At 42.2% G+C, this 19,928-nt stretch overlaps 2 protein-coding genes across 2 annotated transcripts; both read left to right on the top strand.

Annotated features, from left to right (window-relative positions):
- The first annotated feature begins 2,058 nt into the window (after positions 1 to 2,058).
- il11b (interleukin 11b) lies at positions 2,059 to 7,755 on the top strand. Its single transcript, XM_038971616.1, has 3 exons — positions 2,059 to 2,150; positions 6,646 to 6,816; positions 7,120 to 7,755. Exons 1-3 carry the CDS (start codon positions 2,076 to 2,078, stop codon positions 7,282 to 7,284), a joined length of 411 nt encoding a protein of 136 aa, XP_038827544.1. The 5' UTR covers positions 2,059 to 2,075; the 3' UTR covers positions 7,285 to 7,755.
- Positions 7,756 to 10,914: 3,159 nt separating this feature from the next.
- Positions 10,915 to 12,632, top strand: LOC120026793 (serine/threonine-protein kinase SBK1-like). Its single transcript, XM_038971511.1, has 5 exons — positions 10,915 to 10,935; positions 11,245 to 11,389; positions 11,501 to 11,703; positions 11,838 to 12,324; positions 12,403 to 12,632. The coding sequence occupies exons 1-5, from the start codon at positions 10,915 to 10,917 to the stop codon at positions 12,630 to 12,632; spliced, it is 1,086 nt and encodes a 361-aa protein (XP_038827439.1).
- The last annotated feature ends 7,296 nt before the right edge of the window (positions 12,633 to 19,928 follow it).

Here is a 19,928-nt window from a genome sequence, read left to right as displayed (position 1 = left end):
AATGAAATGTAAGTATTTCTGATACTACACTATTGACTGGGGATGTAATGTGTCTGTGTGTATGTGTGTGTTTGTGTGTGGGAGGGGGGGGGGGGGGGGGGGGGGGGTGTATACATTTTGTAACCTGCCAACAATTCTGATTAAAGGTATAATTCAGCGATTTTGCATATTTAGATATTTGTTTCCTTACCTTGAAAGCAGTCTATGGAAAAGGAGTGACTGCAATCCACACTAGCACGTTTGGACCAATTCCTCACGCAAATCAATCTCCACCATTTAGCACCAAAATATTTAAAACCAAAATAGTCAAAATAGTTTGAGACCAACAAAATCCATTCAAGACATGATTTGGGCAAACAAAGTGGAAACAAATAAGCAAATAAATAAATATATAAAACGACTGACTAGTCAGCTAGTCACGCTGCATCGTTTGGAAGGGGTCGTAACCAAGCGTTTCATGGTACAGTCTACCAGATGTATTCGGCGCACATGTCAAATAAAATGTGATTTTGATTTTGATTTAAGCAATTTATTCTACTTAGGAGAGTAATACAGGCAGCTTCAAAACACTATAACGGTAGGTTTCCAGAAACGGAACTTAGACTAATACTGTTCCACTGTACGTAGACAAAGCTGTGCACTTACAAGCAGCAACGTGTGCAGAATTTCTCAAATACATGGGGGTGTTAGGTCAGCCCAAGGCTACGGGAAACTTCAGTGCAGCGCTTTCTGAATCAGCTGTACAGTATAAATACTGGGTCAGGAATAGCTTTTTGACAGTGCAAAAGGAACATACATTTTTTCAAAGAAATGACTGCACAGGAAATAGTGCGGGGGGGGGGGGGGGGGGGGTTCTAAGCAAAAATTTAGAATTGTTTTAAGTGGGGTCTTGTATTTGATAAAATATTGAATTTGGCCTTTACTACTAGAGCCCATAGGAACACATTGAATAACACATTTATAAATCAAATTTAAAAAACAGTAAGAATTACTACCGTATTATTCTACTGGCAATGTACTGTACTGATCATCAACATGTAGCTCAGACAGATTCCATCTCACTTCTTCACGTTCACATGGAATGTAAGGTGTCTACCACAACATACTCAGCATTCATCATCAATGACTTGGCTTCAACTGCAATATCTTGTTTAGTTCTGGTTGGTGATTTATATGAAGGTTTGGTTGCAGTCTGCTGGCTAAGAAAACAGTTGGCATCAATGCTTGTCATTTCGTGATTTGATATCATCAAATGAATCACTAGCCTACTGATTCAGAGCCATAATGCTTGCTAGCAATAACCACATAGTCTAGAAAAGGTTCTTTGAAGTTGTCGGCTTGATGAGTCAATGATGAAACAGTTGCACTCCATGCTGATTGGATGACCCCTTTTTCAAACACAACCTCTTTTTTCAAATGGAAGCTATCAGGTCTATGTATTTCCCGTTCATGGTAGCATATGGCATCTCATGTTAAAAGCAACTTACACTAAAGTGAGGGGGGGGGGGGGCAAGTTAAAAGAAATACCTGTTTCCATAATGGTTCCTTGCTCTCTGGGAAGACAAAAACCTGTTACGTGGTAACCAATCAGTGTGTCCCCTCACTCGAATGTAGGCCTACCATGTGGTCTGGTACCATGTGGTCTGGTACCACCACTTAGCAATTGTTGAATAACAAACCTTTTTTGAAACGTTGATGAATGCTGTGATCTTGAATGTAACCCTGATCCAATGCCTCATTTAATGTAGCTCTCTAAAATGATGATTTATTTCTTACCTCTGCAGTGTGCCTGGACTCCACACAGTCTCTCCTCCTGTTGCTGCTACTAGCCCAGCTGCTTGTCCTTTCCTGGTCACGCCCCACCCAAAAGTGCCCCCTCTGTGCCCATCTGACAGTGATGGTCCAGCAAATGAGAAGCCTGCAGATGCTGACAAGGAATCTACAGGTGAGTGAGTTGACCATAGTTTGGTAGGCACAGCACAGTCACTGCTAGTCAACATACTCTCGTTCTGTGGCCATCCAATTGAACTCTTATCTGTGTGCTCTTCATTTAGAGTGAAAGTGAGTTCAGCGGTATGGAGCTTACGGAGTACAATCTAGACTCTCTTCCCGAGATGGAGCACACGGCAAATCACCTCAGTTCACTAAAGGTATGTATGTGTCTTCTCACGTCCAGTCCTTATTGCATGCTCTCTCTAAACAACTACAGTGCCTTCAGATAACATGTACATCCCTTGACTTTTTCCACATTTTGTTGTGTTACAAAGTGGGAATTAAATGGATTTAATTGTCATTTCTTGTCTGCAATGTCAGAGTGGGAAAAAAAAAAAAAAAAGTGTTTTAATGGAAAATAAAACGAATATATTTTGATTAGATAAGTATTCAACTCCATGAGTCCCCCTGTTAGAATCATCTTTGGGAGTGATTAGAGCAATGAGTCTTTCTGAGGAAGTCTCTAATAGCTTGGCAAACCTGGATTGTACAATATTTGCCCATTATTCTTTAAAACATTCTTCAAGCTCTGTCAAGTTGGTTAATGATCATTGCTAGACAGCCATTTTCAAGTCTTGCCATGGATTTTCAATCCAATTTAAGTCAAAACTGTAACTAGGCCACTCTGTAACATTCAACGTCGTCTTGGGTAGCAACTCCAGTATATACACTGCTCAAAAAATAAAGGGAACACTAAAATAACACATCCTAGATCTGAATGAATGAAATATTCTTATTAAATACTTTTCTCTTTACATAGTTGAATGTGCTGACAACAAAATCACACAAAAATTATCAATGGAAATCAAATTTATCAACCCATGGAGGTCTGGATTTGGAGTCACACTCAAAATTAAAGTGGAAAACCACACTACAGGCTGATCCAACTTTGATGTAATGTCCTTAAAACAAGTCAAAATGAGGCTCAGTAGTGTGTGTGGCCTCCACGTGCCTGTATGACCTCCCTACAACGCCTGGGCATGCTCCTGATGAGGTGGCGGATGGTCTCCTGAGGGATCTCCTCCCAGACCTGGACTAAAGCATCCGCCAACTCCTGGACAGTCTGTGGTGCAACGTGGCGTTGGTGGATGGAGCGAGACATGATGTCCCAGATGTGCTCAATTGGATTCAGGTCTGGGGAACGGGCGGGCCAGTCCATAGCATCAATGCCTTCCTCTTGCAGGAACTGCTGACACACTCCAGCCACATGAGGTCTAGCATTGTCTTGCATTAGGAGGAACCCAGGGCCAACCGCACCAGCATATGGTCTCACAAGGGGTCTGAGGATCTCATCTCGGTACCTAATGGCAGTCAGGCTACCTCTGGTGAGCACATGGAGGGCTGTGCGGCCCCCCAAAGAAATGCCACCCCACACCATGACTGACCCACCGCCAAACCGGTCATGCTGGAGGATGTTGCAGGCAGCAGAACGTTCTCCACGGCGTCTCCAGACTCTGTCACGTCTGTCACGTGCTCAGTGTGAACCTGCTTTCATCTGTGAAGAGCACAGGGCGCCAGTGGCAAATTTGCCAATCTTGGTGTTCTCTGGCAAATGCCAAACATCCTGCACGGTGTTGGGCTGTAAGCACAACCCCCACCTGTGGACGTCGGGCCCTCATACCACCCTCATGGAGTCTGTTTCTGACCATTTGAGCAGACACATGCACATTTGTGGCCTGCTGGAGGTCATTTTGCAGGGCTCTGGCAGTGCTCCTCCTGCTCCTCCTTGCACAAAGGCGGAGGTAGCGGTCCTGCTGCTGGGTTGTTGCCCTCCTACGGCCTCCTCCACGTCTCCTGATGTACTGGCCTGTCTCCTGGTAGCGCCTCCATGCTCTGGACACTACGCTGACAGACACAGCAAACCTTCTTGCCACAGCTTGCATTGATGTGCCATCCTGGATGAGCTGCACTACCTGAGCCACTTGTGTGGGTTGTAGACTCCGTCTCATGCTACCACTAGAGTGAAAGCACCGCCAGCATTCAAAAGTGACCAAAACATCAGCCAGGAAGCATAGGAACTGAGAAGTGGTCTGTGGTCACCACCTGCAGAACCACTCCTTTATTGGGGGTGTCTTGCTAATTGCCTATAATTTCCACCTTTTGTCTATTCCATTTGCACAACAGCATGTGAAATTTATTGTCAATCAGTGTTGCTTCCTAAGTGGACAGTTTGATTTCACAGAAGTGTGATTGACTTGGAGTTACATTGTGTTGTTTAAGTGTTCCCTTTATTTTTTTGAGCAGTGTATTTGGCCTTGCCTTTTAGGTTATTTTCCTACTGAAAAGTGAATTTGTCTCCCAGTGTCTGTTGGAAAACAGACTGAACCAGGTTTTCTTCTAGGTCTTTGCCTGTGCTTAACTCTATTCCTTTTCTTTTTATCCTAAACAACTCCCTAGTCCTTGCTGATGACAAGCATATCCATAACATGATGCAGCCTCCACCATGCTTGAAAATATGAAGAGTGGTACTCAGTAATATATTGTGTTAGATTTGCCCCAAACAAAATGCTTTGTATTCAGGACAAAAAAAAGTTAATTTCTTTGCCACATTTTTTGCAGTTTTACTTTAGTGCCTTATTGCAAACAGGATGCATGTTTTGGAATATTTGTATTCTGTACAGGCTTCCTTGTTTTCACTCTGTCATTTAGGTTAGTATTGTGGAGTAACTACAATGTTGTTGATCCATCCTCAGTTTTCTCCTTTAACAACCATTTAACTCTGGAAGTTGTTAAGTATGGGCCAAAAAATATGAAAATGTATGTCCTCACTACTGTAAGTTGCTTTGGATAAAAGCGTCTGCTAAATGACTAAAATGTACATGTAAAATGTTTAAATCACCATTGGCCTCATTGTGAAATCCCTGAGTGTTTTCCTTCCTCCCTGTTAACTGAGTTAGGAAGGATGGCTGTATCTTTGCAGTGACTGGGTGTATTGACCATCCAAAGTGTAATGAATAACTTCACCATGCTCAAAGGGATGTTCAATGTATGCTTTTTTTGTACCCATCTACCAATAGGTGTCCTTCTTTGTGAGGCATTGTAAAACCTCCCTGGTCTTTGTGGTTGAATCTGTGCTTGACATTCACTGCTCGGCTGAGAGACCTTACAGATAATTGTATGTGTGGGGTACAGAGATGAGGTAGTCATTAAAACATCTTGTTAAACACTATTATTGCACAGAGAATTAGTCCATGCAACTTATTACCTGACTTGTTAAGGACATTTTTACTCCTGAAGCTATTTAGGCTTGTCATAACAAAGGGGTTGAATACTTACTGTCTTAAGACATTTCAGCTTTTCATTTTGAATTACTTTGTAAAAATTTCCTTTACCACAATTGTAAATGTCCTTCAGTCAAGTATTGAACTTCAAGCACAGATTCAACTATAAACACCAGGGAGCTTTTCGAAAGCCTCATAAAGTAGGGCAGTGATTGGTATATGGGTAACAATAACAAATCAGACATTGAAAATATCTTTAAGCATGATCAAGTTAATAATTATGATGTGCTTAATGTATTAAACCACCTAGACACATTAAAGATGCAGTCGTCCTTCTGAACTGAGCTGCAGGACAGGAAGGAAACTGCGTAGGGATGTCATCACAATGCCATTGATCAACAACATTTTAGGGACTCCACAATAATGACCTAAATGACATAGTGAAATATCATGCCAAAAAAACATGCAAAGACAATGAATCAAGTTGATTCACTCAAACAGTGCAAGATGTTTTGGGACTTGTCTGGTTAAAGTTTATCAGATATGTTTGCTTCAGAAAAATGGCAATTAATCCACATATCAGCAATAATGCACAAATCAATACAAATACTTGATCTGAAAGTGATCTGAAAAAACAAGGCACTAAATTATGACTGAAAATAAATAAAATAAAAAATACACTTTTTGGCCTAAATTGAAAGCATTATGTTTGGGGCAAATCCAACACAACACATCACGGAGTAACTGCCTCCTTATTTTCAAGTATGGTGGTGGCTGCATCATGTTATGGGTATGCTTGACATCCACAAAGACTGGGGAGTTTTTCAGGATGAAAATCAATGGGAATTTGAAAAGAGTAATGGGCAAATATTACACAATACAGGTGTGCAAAGCTCTTATGAGACTTACCCAAGAAGAATCACTGCTGTAATCAATGTCAAAGGTGTTCCTAACATGTTTAATACTTGTGCAATGACTATATTTTAGTTATTTAATTTGTAGTCTTTTTTTATTATTTTTTTTGTATAATTGTTCTTCCATTTTGACATTACATAGTATTTTGTGTAGATTGTTGACAAAAAATGACAATTAAATACATTTTAATCCCACTTTGTAAGACAACAAAATGTGAAGAAATCCAATGGGTCGGAATACTTTGCAAGGAGCGGTATACAGTGCCAGTTGTCTGAAAGTGACAAAGTTTTGTAAATGTAGTGACTTAAAGCAACATAAATGTATTCCATAATTCATCACTGCTCAATTTATTTAATCTATTGTGAGGAATACTTCAGTGATGCTTTATAAATTCACCAGGAACACTTTCAGAAACTTTTTTGACGTTGTACTAAATAGGATGTACGCGTTTAAAACACAGTGTCAAGTCCCCAGTCTTCGGAATTCACACCTTGTCGCCCTCTCTTCCCTCTCCCAGCTAAACGACTCCCTCTCACAACTTTACACGGATCTCTTCTCCTTTAAACTGCATGTTGACTGGATGATTGACGCCCGAGTCAATATGAGCTTGCCAGTCTCTCCCAAGACACTAGAGGTCGCTAAAGGCCTGCATAATCTCTCAAGCTTCTGTTCTACTGCACTACAGCAGGTAGGTAGCGCAATTTATACTCTGGATACAGTTCTAGGATCCACTTACGCGCTCAAATTTCAAACCTTATCCATAAGTGAGGGAGTATGTGACCGACCTTAGATCAGAGTATAGGCTCAATGTACCCAAGCATTTTAGCTTAGTCACTGTGTGTAAAGAACATCTATATAATATAACACACATGGGAAAGCTGTTTGGATTTTGATAATTCACTGTGATATGTTCAGGAGTCATATTTTACAGTAACATACGATTCTTAGTTTGCACCATTCTAACCCCCCCCCCCTTCTCCCTCCATTATAGATCGCGTGCACACTACCCCAGATTTCCACCCCCTCCTTCCCAACACAACTCAAAGCCTGGGATGTGGCCCTCCTCTCCTACGAGATTCCTGAGCGGTTACGATTCTACTGTCAATGGTCAACCAGAGTGTTGCTCCTCCTTAGGTCAAAGGTTCAGCGCCTTTGACATAAAGTTTCCCGCCATCTAAGTTCCTACTCTGTGCAACAACGAATGCCTTCCTCGAAAGCAGTGTTATCTTATTCAATTTAACTCAAGGTTTTTAGCCACAGTAAGTACGCTTACTTACTGTGATTGCGAATTTCAACTTGAGTATTTAAAATTCAGCTTACTGTAGCGTCATTCTTTCAAACATAATGCACTCTATAATGTCATTTGCTTTTTACCTCTCCCTTTGGTCTTAGCTCATTTATATGTTGAATTGAAAATTCTTCTTCTCTAATATACAGTCGTTTATAATATCCTTATTACAGGGCTGTTACTGAAGAATGTGATTGAATTAGGGTTAACCCTAACCCTAAATCTGAATGAGCCTATGACCCTGTTTTGTATTGTATTTACTGAATGTACAGTTATTTATTAACCAAGTGTCTCATCTCTGAGCCTATGATATTTTTGATGCTGGCATCACATATTTTTATACAAATACATTATAATATCCATGGGATTTACCCATCTAAAATAAAAAGACAGTGATATATTACCATGTTGTCCTGCATTTCTATACATCATTCTAAATAAACTGACATACTGTTTGTGTAACTTACTTGAATTGTATCTACATAATGACTTCATAACACATTTATAAGGCTTTCATAGCAGTACTATCGACCCGTAGCACTCGCTTCCGCCATCATAAAGTGCTCCGAGAGGCTAGTCAAAGACCATATCACCTCCTCTCTCCTCCACACACTCGACCCTCTCCAATTCGTCTGACAGATCCAGAGACAACACAATCGCCATTGCACTGCACACTGCCCTCACCCACCTGGACAAAAGGAATGCATATGTGAGGATGCTGTTCATCGACTACAGCTCGGCCTTCAATACCATAGTACCCTCTAAGCTCACCGCAAAGCTCACAGCCCTGGGACTGAACTCCACTCGGTGCAACAGAGCTGCCGTGGAGACGGTTAAAAACGTCACGTTCCGTGGCGTACACTTCTCAGAGGAGCTGAAATGGTCGAATCACGCGGACACTGTGGTGAAGAAGGCACGGCGGCGACTCTTCAACCTTAGGAGGCTGAAGAAATTTAGCCTGTCCCCGACGGCCCTCAGTGTTCTACAGGACCACAACCAAGAGCATACCGTCGGGCTGCATCACAGTCTGGTAGGGCAACTCCACCGCTGACCGCAAGGAGCTACCAGAAGGTGGAAAGCTCAGCCGAACACACGATTGGATGCACACTGCCCGCCCTACAGGACACCTACAACACCAGGTGTCGCAGGAAGGCCAAGAAGATCATCAGGGACACCACGGACTGTTCTCCCCGCTTCCATCACTCAGACACGGACAGTATAGGAGCATCATGGTAAAAAAAATGAAAGACTGGCCAATAGCTTGTAACCCCAGACCATCAGGCTGCAGTAGGGACCCTTTAAATGAAGTGTCACCCAGAACTTTGCTACACATGAACATGTAACACCGAGGACATATTGCTAACACAGCTAAAGTGACAGTACAGTTGTAAGTTGCGTGGTAATGCGAGGCACGGAGAAATGTATCTGCCCCAAGGGGGGCTGGAGGGGTTAGAAAAGATGTTGGGCAGAATAGCTGGTGGTCGGATGGGTGGCGGTGGGGGAGATAGTTGGATAGTTGGCAAGCTGGAGGAAATAGAGTTGGCAGGCACTCGAGGTACGAGAGGATCGCACTATAAAGCTGTTTTGGTGCGTGACCCCCTGCAGCTGTTCGGTTTGTCAAATGAGGGGAGAGAGGGAGTTGGAGAGGAAGACAGAAAGAAAGACAGAAGGAATTAATAAAGAAATAAAGAACGAAAGACAAAGACAGAAAGAAAGAAAAACAAAGACAGAAAGACAGAAAGAAAGACAAAAAGTCAGACTGAAAGACAGACAGACAGAAAGACAGAAAGAAAGACAGAAAGACAGAATAAAGACAGAAGGAATGAAAGAGGCACAAAACAGGTGGACAAGTTGAGGAAAAGAGGCCGTCATTTGAAAGCCTGTGATGGAGTGTGTGCCGCTTGTTAAGCACAGGTCACACACAGATGGTTATCCAAGCCCAGGTTTGTCAGAGTGGCATGCCCTCTCTTGCTCCTCTTCAAAGGTGAAATGCAGCAAGAGTGGAGGGAGAGAGAGAGTGGAAAATGAGAGAGTGTCTAGATAAGTGTTTGGATAGACACAGGCGTTTATTTGTTGACTGACAGATCAAACTCAAAACATTGACTGGCCTTGGGCTCCACAACAGGGAGGGAAGGCACCAGTGGGAGTGGCTGGCTTTCGACTGATGGGACATACAGCTCACCAGAGAATCCGGAAGGAGGGAGAGAATGAGGGAGGAGTGCGGAGGTGAGGAACAGGGGAGCAAGATAATGTAAGGATTAAAGTAGGGGAGGAGATATCAAAACGCACAAACAGCAGAGATAGAAGGGCCTTTGCCGAGAAAGACAGACACGGACAACTATTCGACAAGATCTCTAGAGCAAGGACCTTACCTTGTGATTGGAAGCGCTACAGTGCAGCTTATGTTTTGTGGAAGCATTTCTGAAAGGTGCACTACTTGGTGGATGTGGGCAGGGATACAGATTCACTGCAACCTGTCTGTGAGGAACATCACAATATCAGTGTGAAGTCAACCACAGAGCCAAAATGACAGTAAGTAAGCCGTCCTCTCAACCCCATTTTCCTCTGCAACCAGGTAAGAATTAGGAGCAATGTGTTTCATTCAGCCAATAATCATCAAGGTTTAGGGAGACATTTGTAGAAGTTTTCTAAGATGCTGACTTCTGGAATTGATTTCATCCAGTTTAACCTCATCAATTTTTTCTCCGAAATTTATTAATAGGAAATTCCCTTTTATTGCACTGTTATATAAACAAGGGGGGGTCCAGTCTCTAATGCATGTACTGCCTCCGTTACAATAGTGTATTTTCCTTGCTGACTACGCCAATGTAGAATTTACATCATACATAAATGCACCCCCCCCCCCCCCCCCCCCCCCCCCCCCCCCCCCCCCACACACACACAAATGTACTCATAATGCTTAGAATATTTATATTTCATTGAATTTTCATTTAGGATAAACAATACAAATGTAAATAGCCGGTTAATATTGAGCTGTAGAAATGCAAGCAACATTTCTGCCTTATACCGATGTGAGATGTCCCCGTTATGTGACAAAATGCTATCACACGTGACACTGATACTAGACAGCAGGCTATTAAATACAACCAATTGAATGTGTAGTATACACTATTTGGTAACACATACATTGTAAATGCCTATACATGTTTTTAAATGCTTTATAAATGATTATAAATGCTATGAAAGCTTATGAATTGGAATCCTTGTAATGCTTGTAAATAATGAAATACCTATTTATTAACAGTTAACTAATGCTTGTTCATGATAGGTTTTATAAAGTGTTTACCCATTATATTGATTCATATTCATATCAATCCATACTGTTTCTGCTTACACTATTGATATGGAACGTTCCACTATTGTAATCCATATTGAGTAGTAGATAGAAGTGGGGTAGAGGACAAGACAAGCTTAATCCACAAACCACACAACTCTCTTTCCCCCAACACAAAGTTACATAACCAAGGTGTTAAATCCATGTCCCTACAGGCTATTCAGGTAATGCCGTGCTGGCAGGGGTCTGGGCTGGGCTTAACCCTGTGGAGCTAGCTATGCAACAGAGATGTACTAATGGGGAGCCTTGGGGTCAATCCGGTCGGCAAATACAGAAAAATCCCACAATAGCTCTCCTGGTGCCAATCAATGGAACAGACAACAACCAATCAGAATAAATCAACGGCTTTGTTGAAATAGGAGGTGTCCAAAAACTGTCCATCAAGCCGTTCATAGGGCTATAAAGGGAAGTCTTTACATCTGGTTTAGTGATAAGCATCATGACAGATATCTGTCATGCTCCCATCTCCGCAGGCTGCCACGAGACTATTGGACGAGATGTGCCATCTCACGGCCCAGTCGCTTACATCACTGGAGACCTCGGACCACTTCCAGGTGGTCAAGATGTTAGGGGAGGGGTCGTACGGGAAGGTCATGTTGGCTGTACATCGGAAAAGAGGTAAACTATGGATCTGTTTTAATCCTAACCCCAGTTTGCCTGGCCTCATATCTCCAGAATGTCTTTCTTTCTTTTGTTCTGATCACTTTTCTCTCTTTCCCTTCCCTCAAGGAACTCCAATGGCCCTGAAGTTCTTTCCTCGTGATTCCACAAATCTCTTCTCCTTTTTGCGAGAGTATAACCTCTCCCTCTCCTTCTGCACCCACCCGTCCCTGACCAAGGCCCTGGGCATTGCCTTCTCCACCCCCTCACATTACGTTTTCGCCCAGCAAGCCAGCCTCTTCGGTGATCTATACGACGTCATTGTCCCTGAGGTATAATATACAGTATGTGTAAAAAAAAAAAAAATCCACGCCCATGAGACATTTGTCAGTGTGTTCTGTTATGAATCTTTGGTAACTAACAGAATGGGAAATGTAGTTCAACTGTGCCTATGTCTATGTCTCAGGTGGGTGTGGAGGAGGACTGCGTCCAGAGGGTGGTTTCCCAGCTGTGCGGTGCCCTAACCCACCTCCACTCCCTGGGCTTCGTCCACCGTGACGTCAAGCCCGAGAACATCTTCCTGGTCGACGCTGCCTGCCGCTGGGTCAAACTGGGCGACTTCGGCATGGCCAAGGCCACGGGAACCAAGGTACCCGGTGTGTGGTACAGTTCTGCTTACTGTACGCCCGAGGCAGAGATAGCGAAGGAGTCGGAGGATAGTAGACATAATACTGCATCAAAACCTGATGGAGGAAATGGGTTGGACAACAAGATCAAGAGGGTGTGGGTGTCGGTGGAGGTCAGTACAGACTGCTGGGCCTTGGGGATCCTCATCTACGCCATGCTGACTGGCAGTCTACCCTGGACGCAGACCGCGTCCGACGACCGCTCGTACATCAAGTACCAAGAGTGGTTTGACCAGCAAGATGGTCAGGACGACGAACTAGACCTATGGGGGGAAGGAAAAGACGAGGACATCATGAGGAGTTTGGATGAAGACAAGCCGAATCGGAGCAAGAGAAAATCCCATCCGGTCGCCCCCCAGTTTGCCTGTTTCACCCCACTGGCCAGTTCCCTTTTCCTGTCACTACTTCACCCGCAGCCTAGGCTTCGCGGTAGGCCCGACGATGTGCTGGGCTACCTCGGAGGAGACTGGTTGCAGGTGAAGGAGAAGATACAGCTGGAGGAGGAGAGGAAGAAAATGAGAGGGCGAGAGGTCATCAGGAACGAGACAGAGAGGGAGGGAAGGGGAGAGGGATAAAGGAGTGGCGACACACGATCATGAACTCACAAACTCAGAGGTGAAAGAGACAATATTTTTTGGACCTTCCAGAAGACAATACATATCCTCTGATGTGTCACATTGGTGCTTAAAAAGACATTGTACAGTATATAATACCACTACAGTTGCACTTACTGTAAGATAAATATCCATCAAGTCATTGTTGATACTGGATAGCATTTGGGGATAGACACAGCTGCAATTGGCTACTTTAGGGACTTGTAAGCACTTTACAATTATCATTTCGATGTGTTCAATCTAGTAAATTCTAAGTGTGACTTGATGATGGTGTTTCTGTATTCTAATGTTTTTTTATAATATGTAAATGTCATCTGTATGTCATATCATTTCTTGTGGTTGGAATTGAGTCTAATAAACATTTTATTATGAGTTATCATTTGGATTAAACTCATAAATTCAAAGTTTTCCTGGGCCTACCTCTCTAGATTGCTATGATATTTACAAATGTTAAAGTCTTCTGCATTTTGTGTTGATTCTACAGTAAGTTATCTGGCTACTCTACTGTATTAAGTTAAGCAGGAAAATTGATCAGATTTCTGATTGATGATTTATTATTGGACTTGAAAAGTAGAATAACAACTGCGACTGCAAGCACCGCACTAGGCAAAAAACTGGTTGAATCATCGTTGTTCCCATGTCATTTCAACAACAAAAATGTAATGTGATGACATTGAGTTAAAGTGGAAAACTGATTGGATTAGCAAAAAGTCATCAACGTAAGGGTAAGTTCAGTCTTTTTCACCCAACGTTTAACCTAAATATAATGACATGGTGACATGTTTTGTTGATTTCACGTTGAATTCAGGTTAACTCAACCAAATGTAAATCAAAACTAAACGTTGAACTGACGCCTGTGCCTAGTGGGATATGACTATCACTCCATAATGTGAACTCCATGCAGTAGGCAGTTGGCCTTCAACAAGTAGCCGTACTCCTTGCCATAGAAGGAACTGGTATTATGATACAACATAAATCTGCTCGCCTGCACAGCAGGGTGCTCCAAAATCCCATAATAATGCACAATGTCAGCAGAACGTCATCGTCCCCATTGCAAATGGACGGAAATACAGAGGCCATTTTATGTGTTTGGGACCATCTCACTCCACAAGACGACACGGTGACTGTCATTCACTTATCATGACAAACAAGATCCAAAGAAGATTGGAACAAAATGGCTGCTTGTTATGACGCATTTGCATTGTGGTGTGCGAGTAACTGAACACTATTTAATAACCATAACATGACACCCTGGCATGCATCGGCATACATACAAACACACCCTCACATACAGACACTAACACACAGAGTACCAAGCACACACAGTGAGATCTTCCCAGGGTGCCACATTTAAAAATAGACCGGCCGCAGTTTATTAACCACGACGAGCCATCATCATCCCCAACCCCCTGCTCTGCACCTTTCTCACTTGTGGGCCTACAAAGTTCTCAAACAGTTCACACAGCATTCACTTAACCCACTCACACACACACTTTCAGTCAACATTATCACAAACAATGGGTGAATTCCTTGAACAGACCACACATGAACACGTAGGCCTGTCAGCTCTCTTTCTCATACCATCAATGCACATACACAACCGGTCAAAAGTTTTAGAACACCTACTCATTCAAGGGTCTTTCTTTATTTGTATTTTTACTATTTTCTACATTGTAGAATAATAGTGAAGACATCAAAACTATAAAATAACACATATGGAATCATGTAGTGACCAAAAAAGTGTAAACAAATAAAAATGTATTTTATATTTGAGATATTTCAAATAGCCACCCTTTGCCTTGATGACAGCTTTGCACACTCTTAGCATTCTCTCGACCAGCTCCATGAGGTAGTCACCTGGAATGCATTTCAATTAACAGGTGTGCCTTGTTAAAAGTTCATTTGTGGAATTTCTTTCCTTCTTAATGCATTTGAGCCAATCAGTTGTGTTGTGACAAGGCAGGGGTGGTATACAGGAGATAGCCATATTTGGTAAAAGACCAAGTCCATATTATGGCAAAAACAGCTCAAATAATCAAAGAGAAACAATAGTCCATCATTACTTCAAGACATGAAGGTCAGTCAATCTGGAAAATGTAAAGAACTTTGAAAGTTTCTTCAAGTGCAGTCGCAAAAACCACCAAGCGCTTAGATGGAACTGGCTCTCATGAGGACTGCATTAGAGTTACCAGCCTCAGAAATTGCAGCCCAAATAAATGCTTCACAGAGTTCAAGTAACAGACACATCTAAACATCAACTGTTGAGAGGAGACTGTGTGAATCAGGGCATCATGGTCGAATTGCTGCAAAAAAACCACTAGTAAAGGACACCAATAAGAAGAAGAGACTTGCTTGGGCCAAGAAACACAAGCAATGGACATTAGACCAGTGAAAATTTGTCCTTTGGTCTGGAGTCTAAATTTGAGATTTTTGGTTCCAACCGCTGTGTCTTTGTGAGATGCGGGGTGAATGGATGATCTCTGCATGTGTATTTCCCACCGGAGGAGGTGTTATGGTGTGGGGGTGCTTTGCTGGTGACACTGCATGGCTACCACAGCATTCTGCAATGATACACCATCCCATCTGGTTTGGGCTTAGTCGGACTGTCATTTGTTTTTCAACAGGACAATGACCCAACACACCTCCAGTCTGTATAAGGGCAATTTGACCAAGAAGGAGAGTGATGGAGTGCTGCATCAGATGACCTGGCCTCCACAATCCCCCGACCTCAACCCAACTGAGATGGTTTAGAATGAGTAGGACCACAGAGTCAAGGAAAAGCAGGCAACAAGTGCTCAGCGTATGTGGGAAATCCTTCAAGACTATTGGAAAAGCATTCCAGGTGAAGCTGGTTGAGAGAATGCCAAGAGTGTGCAAAGCTGTAATCAAGGCAACGGGTGGCAACTTTAAACAAATCAAAATATATTTTAATATTTTAAATTCTTCAACACTTTTTTGGTTACTACATAATTCCCTATGAGTTCTTTCATAGTTTTTGATGTTGTAACGGCTTTCTTCTGTGGTGGATGAAGGAGAGGACCAAAGCGCAGCGTGGTTAGTGTTCATCATCTTTAATAACAAGAAAAAACGTGAACACTACAAAATACAAAACAATAAATGTAGAAAAACCAAAACAGTCCTATCTGGTGCATAGAACACAAAGACAGAAGACAACCACCCACAAAACCCAACACAAAACAGGCTACCTAAATATGGCTCCCAATCAGAGACAAACGACTAACACCTGCCTCTGATTGGGAACCATATCAGGCCAAACACAGAAACAGGAAAACTAGACACACAACATAGAATGCCCACTCAGCTCACGTCCTGACCAACACTAAAACAAAGAAAACCCAAAATAACTATGGTCAGAACGTGACAGATGTCTTCACTTTATTCTACAATGTAGAAAATAAAGAAAAACCTTGAAGTCAAAAAAACACCCTTCGTCGAACATTCTCACTAAATAATAAATCTAACTTTCAAATGTTTTTTTTTACCCTCAAAGCTTAATTAACATCAAATTTTTTCTACCATGCATCATCCATAAGATGCACAAAGACACACGACTCCTTTTGAAGGTTTTTATTGCCACTTTCGCATGTCATGATGAGTAATGACGACCAAGGCAATAAATCATAAGTACGCATCCAGTGACAGGCAAAGGGTGGGTATTTGAAGAATCTCAAATATAAAATATATTTTGATTTGTTCAACACTTTTTTTGGTTACTACATGATCCCATAAGTGTTATTTCATACAATATAGAAAACAGTACAAATAAAGAAAAAACATTGAATGAGTAGGTATTCTAAAACTTTTGACCGGTAGTGTACATGGACAGTAAACGCATATATCACACTAACTCCATGTACCACACAAGGCAACTGATGTACAATAAGTCTGTCAATAAAATAGTTATTCTTTAGGACTATTGTAATAAGTCTTTGTGTACAACCCTACATGGGTCAATTCTGCCTGACTGTGTTTGGCTAGTCAATTTATTAGCTTGAATACATTTGCTCTCTTGACACTCGCAACTTCTTGGAAACGACAGCGAGGTCAGTGGCAAGATATCTACATGTACAGTATGTTGAACCCAGTCAAATCAGAACATTATAGAACTGTAACTCAACCAACACAAGGCAACTGGAAAACGTGTGGTTGTGTCATTCATACCTAACACTTTACATTACAACCTGGTCTCAAATATGTAAATCCAGGACACTCAAATTAGTCTGATATGTTACATTTGGTATGGTTACCTAAGACGATATTTACCACTTTCTCCAATTAGAAAAAACAATACAAGAATTCAACATCTATTGGGTTTGAGTCATCTTGACCCATAGACTACATTAGATCCCAAAGACCAACAGTCGGTCCTTACAAACCACTGATTCCATGTTGAGTCCTGGGTGATACAACTCCTGATCCCCTTGTAAAACACTGAGGTTGAAGCACCCAATGCAAGATAGGTCACACTACAATGGGTTGTCCTTTGTGTCCTTTGTCCTTTGCGTAAATCAAAGCGTAAAAACTCTGGTTTTATGAGCAAAACCAGGGGCAGAAAATGGCGGCAGAAAAGGGGCACTAGCCAGTAGTAAATGTATATGGAGGGATAAAATACAGTTGTCATCTGCCAGGCTAACAACACCAGGTTATAACTCACTCGGCCAAAACTCGTTAATTATGGCTCGTTAACGGCTGGACAGTTTAATTGGGGTATTACACATGGGAAGGAGAGGGGCTGGGTTGGAGGGGGCTGAGAAGGATCGCTGCACAGCTCCAATAAATGACTACAACCGCGGCTCACTCCTGACATTTCACCTGATATGAGTCATTAACGGTGTGTGCTTGTAAAAGTATGCCAAAGTTTGTGTGTGTGAGTGAGAGTGAGAGTGAGGGCATGAAAGATCAAGAGAGATGCAAGAAAGTGCATTTTAGGTATGTGTAAAATGTATTTTCTCGTGGCCACAACATCAGAACATCCCATGCCAACTAAATTCAAACCGATCTGTCTAGTATTTTGGCTTAGAGTTTCATAGAAATGTATTAAATGTTGACATACAATTTTACATAAGGTGCCAGTCTCTGATGGGTAAGTTAATATTAGCATCCAGTAGCTACAAGTCTGTTAATGGGCCTAGCGCACGACTAGTGCAGTCAGGCACTCTGCGGTCTGACACCTGAACCCCCGCACTGCCTTCGACCAGGCCTGTGTTTGTGAGGCAACTTTAAAAAATGATGGATGTAGGACATGAGAGCATTGGAAACAGAACTAGAATCTCTTGTGCTTGTATACAAATGTCATAACTCTCAAATATACTTTGAATCACAAGGTAAAGAATAACATTACATAACATAATAAAGTGACTTTTCAAAGATGCTATTCAGTCACGTCCTCCTGAAAAGGATACTTTTATAATATGAGTTGGATTGAAGTGTTTGAAAGATGTTTCAGATATATTTTCAGAATTAATGAGTGTCTATGGTAATACTGAAAACACCTAAATCAAATACCTAAAGCGAAATACAGCACATTTATCCAAAAATATTTTTCCGGAATCGACAACCACCAAGTTGATGGAAACATCATGTTAAATTGTGTTTTGAGAGCAACATCCCTTCGTCTGCCACAACTATCCACTGCCACCAACCACTAATTTGAGCATTTTCTAATGTAGGATAATGAATGTCCCCTAGTTAGCATGCTTCAAATATCATGTCCAAATCATCTCTGAAAGAGATTGTGTAGTTCAAATGGAGTTTATTTTGGATGATTTGGGCATGAAATTTAAAGCATACCAACGGGGGACATTTACTTACATGGGTTTTGGTTAAAAAATGCTAATATTAGCAGTTGGTGGCAGTGGCTAGTTGAACATAACAAAAGTGTGGATTGCAGTCTTTTCTTATACATACAGCCATAGACTAAGGAAACAAATATGCTTATTTCCAATTTGGCTAAGTTATCCCTTGAATGTGAAAAATGTAAGGATATTTGACACTGAGCTTGGTCCAGACCCTCTTGGTATTTTCACAGTACGTCATCTTCAAAGCATTAACAGACTAATAGCATTGCAAGTCCCGTTCCTCAGAACTATTTGTATGTGTATGAGCCACGTGTTGCCAATTGATCAGTTGAACGATATCCTGGGACGGATGGGGACAGATGGGGGAATAGAGAGAGATAGATGAGGCTCAGTGGAAGTCATTGAGACTGTACCTCCTCTCCTTTTTCCATCTCTCTCATGACTCTCACTATCCATCCATCTCCTTCCTTCGTTTTCTCTGTCAGCAATGCTAAAAGCGACCAGCCGCGGAGAGATCATGCACTGACCCCCTGTTCCTCACCTCTCCCTCACTCTTCCTTCTCGTCTGTCTAGGTCATGTCACCAGCAACCAGTCATGGAGTCACACTAGCCCCCTCTCACCCCCACCTCTTTCTCTCTCCCCCTCTCTCTCCCCCACTCCTTCTCTTCATTGACTTCCAGCCTCTGCCTGGCTTGTTGTCACAGTCTTATCAATCTGTCTGTCCACTGTGTTCTTCGCGTGATGTTCCCTGTGCCCATGTCCCCCTGACCCTGTTGTGTCAACTTGGTATTTGTGACGAATGTGTCAGGTCTATTAAAAGGTCCAATGCAGCTATTTTATTTCATTATCAAATAATTATTGGGTTAATAAAATAAATATTATACTTCTACTTATTCAGGGCAACCCAATTGAGACCAGTGTCTCATTTACAATGGTGCCTGACAAAATTACATCAACAAAATGATTAAGAAACTATCAGACAGCTATAAATACATCAGGTTATTACAACAAGTTATAATAATACATTGTGGGCTATACTCAGGCTATACTCGGCCTTGTCTCAGGATGGTAAGTTGGTGGTTGAAGATTCCCTCTAGTGGTGTGGGGGCTGTGCTTTGGCAAAGTGGGTGGGGTTATATCCTTCCTGTTTGGCCCTGTCCGGGGGTATCATCGGATGGGGCCACAGTGTCTCCTGACCCCTCCTGTCTCAGCCTCCAGTATTTATGCTGCAGTAGTTTATGTGTCGGGGGGCTAAGGTCAGTTTGTTATATCTGGAGTACTTCTCCTGTCTTATCCGGTGTCCTGTGTGAATTTAAGTATGCTCTCTCTAATTCTCTCTTTCTCTCTTTCTTTCTCTTGGAGGACCTGAGCCCTAGGACCATGCCTCAGGACTACCTGGCATGATGACTCCTTGCTATCCCCAGTTCACCTGGCCGT

The sequence above is a fragment of the Salvelinus namaycush genome, chromosome 32, assembly GCF_016432855.1.
Source record: "Salvelinus namaycush isolate Seneca chromosome 32, SaNama_1.0, whole genome shotgun sequence".
NCBI lineage: Eukaryota > Metazoa > Chordata > Actinopteri > Salmoniformes > Salmonidae > Salvelinus > Salvelinus namaycush.
Note: the sequence above shows the minus strand (reverse complement) of the source record. Positions and strands in the feature narration are given on the sequence as shown.

Excerpts from the sequence above, each read along its gene's own strand:
- il11b (XM_038971616.1), top strand. The coding sequence starts at position 2,076 with ATGGAGCTTACGGAGTACAATCTAGACTCTCTTCCCGAGATGGAGCAC. Across the intron at positions 2,151-6,645 it reads ATCACCTCAGTTCACTAAAG|CTAAACGACTCCCTCTCACA; the intron begins GTATGTATGTGT and ends TCCCTCTCCCAG. Across the intron at positions 6,817-7,119 it reads GTTCTACTGCACTACAGCAG|ATCGCGTGCACACTACCCCA; the intron begins GTAGGTAGCGCA and ends CCTCCATTATAG.
- LOC120026793 (XM_038971511.1), top strand. The coding sequence starts at position 10,915 with ATGTCCCTACAGGCTATTCAG. Across the intron at positions 11,390-11,500 it reads GGCTGTACATCGGAAAAGAG|GAACTCCAATGGCCCTGAAG; the intron begins GTAAACTATGGA and ends CCTTCCCTCAAG. Across the intron at positions 11,704-11,837 it reads ACGACGTCATTGTCCCTGAG|GTGGGTGTGGAGGAGGACTG; the intron begins GTATAATATACA and ends TCTATGTCTCAG.